This window comes from Salvelinus sp. IW2-2015, unplaced genomic scaffold (genome assembly GCF_002910315.2).
Source record: "Salvelinus sp. IW2-2015 unplaced genomic scaffold, ASM291031v2 Un_scaffold10332, whole genome shotgun sequence".
NCBI lineage: Eukaryota > Metazoa > Chordata > Actinopteri > Salmoniformes > Salmonidae > Salvelinus > Salvelinus sp. IW2-2015.
Window position 1 is genome coordinate 1 of NW_019951590.1, and position 3,049 is coordinate 3,049.

General features: G+C 47.7%; 1 protein-coding gene across 1 annotated transcript in view; it reads right to left on the reverse strand.

Moving 5' to 3' along the window:
* Positions 1–579: 579 nt before the first annotated feature.
* LOC112079926 (inactive rhomboid protein 1) overlaps positions 580–3,049 on the reverse strand; it is a 6,918-nt gene continuing 4,448 nt past the window's right edge. The window contains exons 2-8 of the mRNA XM_024145730.2: positions 2,950–3,024; positions 2,608–2,769; positions 2,381–2,481; positions 2,177–2,240; positions 1,981–2,075; positions 1,555–1,630; positions 580–908 (exon numbers count right to left, since the gene is read on the reverse strand). Of these exons, the coding sequence (XP_024001498.2) occupies positions 804–908; positions 1,555–1,630; positions 1,981–2,075; positions 2,177–2,240; positions 2,381–2,481; positions 2,608–2,769; positions 2,950–3,024 (678 nt within the window). The 3' untranslated portion in view covers positions 580–803. The remainder of the gene's footprint in view (positions 909–1,554; positions 1,631–1,980; positions 2,076–2,176; positions 2,241–2,380; positions 2,482–2,607; positions 2,770–2,949; positions 3,025–3,049) is intronic.

The following is a 3,049-nucleotide window of genomic DNA, read 5'->3' on the forward strand; positions in this document are numbered from 1 at the left end:
GGGACAGAAAGACACGTTACACCATGATGTGAAGGATCCTACAGGGGGACAGAAAGACACGTTACACCACGCAGTGAAGGATCCTACAGGGAGACAGAAAGACACGTTACACCATGATGTGAAGGATCCTACAGGGGGACAGAAAGACACTTTACACCATGATGTGAAGGATCCTACAGGGGGACAGAAAGACACGTTACACCATGATGTGAAGGATCCTACAGCGTGTATGCTCGTGAATGTAAGAGTATGTCCTCTGCAGGTGATGTAGGGTTCCAGCTAATCCAGCTGCTGTGAGAAGACACCTCCACAGCCAGCCAACCAGGGATCTCTAGTTTATCCAGCATCAACATTTCTCTGCTGTCTGTCTATCTCCTCAAGCCTAATGAGGGCTGCTGCCTGCAGAGAGGACACTTCCTTTAATTACCCCGGAGAGGAGAGAGAGGAGAGCAGAGACAGATAAGAGGCAGCAGAGATATGAAGGAGGACTGCTACTCAGCTCCTTCTACTAATAGGATCACGACTTCTGCGCTGTGGAACCACTGACATTCTGACTGAAGAAGTCAAAGACATTAATGAGGGGCTTGAAGAAGGAGTTATTGGAGAACGTGTACATGAAACATAATGAATCAGTGAGAGGACACATAATTGGTCACCGAATGGAACGAATCGTAGGCCACCCTTCTGCTTCATTATAATACAGCTGCACCAGGGATGTCTAACAGTACAGTACCGGTCAAATGTATTAAATGCTGCTAGGATGGACAGAGGTTTGTGATGAAATGGCAGAGGCAGGCAGCCACTTACCCAGCGTGCAGGAAGAGAGAGAGCCACAGTCTGTAGAACTGGTCTGGGATCTCTGGGTTGAGGAAAGGCAGCAGGCCACACACATCATCCATGCAGTGAACCTGGGGGAGGAGGTAGAATACGTCACCTACAGGACACCATCGCTCTCTTTGTCTCTGTTGGCACACTCTCACACACTCACACACATACACATATTCACACACACACACACACACACACATTCACACACGCGAAACCGCACACACAATAGCATAACTGATACCCACTGAATTTACAATAACTTTTTTTTACTGTCAAGCTATTCTAAGATAAGGATGTCACTGCAAGTACTAGAGGATGCATTTTCATTTGACACATATTGTGGAATGAATACATCATATTTATAATGAAGAACCTTCTGTGTGAATATATTTACTTGTGCCCTGGATTTTCTGTACCTCAGAGCGGAGGGGATTACAGTGAGGACAATTTGCTTACTCAGTAGGGAATTGTATGGCACCCTTTATGGTGATTAAACACTATCCACTCTCACAGCTTAGATCTTCCTCTGCTCCTCAACGGCTGCCTCCGACTCAGCCTGTTTCATTAGCCTAGTTGGAACGGGGTCGGGGTTATGGTCTGGGTTATGTCTTTGTAGGACTGGGGCTATCGTATCCATCACACTAGCTAGCCACTAAAGATGACTTGGCAATATCCTAACGCAACGTAATAGTCAGATGTTCATTGAGTAGAGCGATGCTTACTTACTTGGGAGCAGAGAGTAGCCTCCTCGTGGAAGTAGCCCATCATGAAGTCACAATACTCCCTGGACGTGATCTCACACCTGAGGAACAGGAGAACCACAGCATGACCTCATGACCACACACTCCCTTGACTCCTCCCCGTCATGTGCACTGATAGGTCATGAACAAGACACATGGTGACCACTACACTGCTTACATACTGCTGCTTTACCAGATCAGTGAAAATGAAGGCAAGAGGGGAGAGGAAGTCCATATAGATTATTGAGATGCAGCCCCTGCCTTGTTTAAACATCCATCTACCAACTACATGTACCACAGACATAGGCAAATCAACACCACAGTGTCAATAGTAAATAGACTCACAGGAATGTGTGTGTTGTGTCTGGCGTGAATGTTTGCATGTTTGGTTTTGTATGTAGGCTCTCCTCACCTCCCTTTTGTGCCGATGCAGCAGGGCCGGCCTGTGATGGTGCAGTCTATGTGAGGCAGGTTGGTGTGGTTCCCTGTGTTGTACCTGGTGCAAACCTAAAAACACAGCCAGAGGAAACAGTGAGACACTGACTGATTAACAGGTCCTCTGACCTCTCACCCTCTCATCATGACCAATGGGGTTCCACAATACTCACTGGCCACTTGGTGATGTCATCAGGCCATTCATGCGGTGCCACCGAWGCTGGCTCTAGACAAATCCTGTTGTGGGGTGAAAAATATMWATGAAATATTAGTATGGATACACAGTTCAGTCAGTGGTCCCAATAAACACACAGTGTAACTACAGTAGCATGAGGAGTGTGACGGCGTACTGCTGAATGTAAGAGTGGTTCTCTCACCGGGGGTCCTGATGGCACACTGAGCCGTACTGCCTGTCTTGGCCCTCCAGCTGAGGGGTGCTGTGATGCCGCGGCCACTTCACCCACACGGCCAGAGTACTCTGAGACAAAACAAAGATGGAAAGGTAAAAATATCGACCCCTGAATAGATCACTCGTGGAGGTAGAGTACAAAAGAGTGAGGTAGAGAGAGTGAGTGAGAGAGACGGAGAGAGATTCACGACTCACCGAACACTCCTCCTCTGAGGTCTGTAGACAGCCGGAGCGGTCGTTGCGTACACAGCAGGCAGAGTCTCTCTCTATGTCTCTCTTGTCCCGGATCAGGTCGTGCACCTGCTGGTCCTGACGCATGCAGGGAGAGTACTTGGCCCCCAGGTGGATCAGAGCCTCCTAACGAGGGAGACAGATGGCATGCAGACAGTGAGGAATAGACACATAGAACACCATCACTTTATCAGGCCTAGTTAAAGCACTCACATAAGTACCTTCCAAACTGAAAGGATCGGACACATCTGGTCACGGAACAGAATGTTTGAATGAAAAAAAGGGGAGCAATGTGAATGTGCTTACTGAACTGGGCCCGACCCAGAAGTTCTCTTGTTGTACAAACTTGACATTTTCATATACACCTTTGTTTCTTAGAACCTGGGGAGGAAAACATTTCACATTT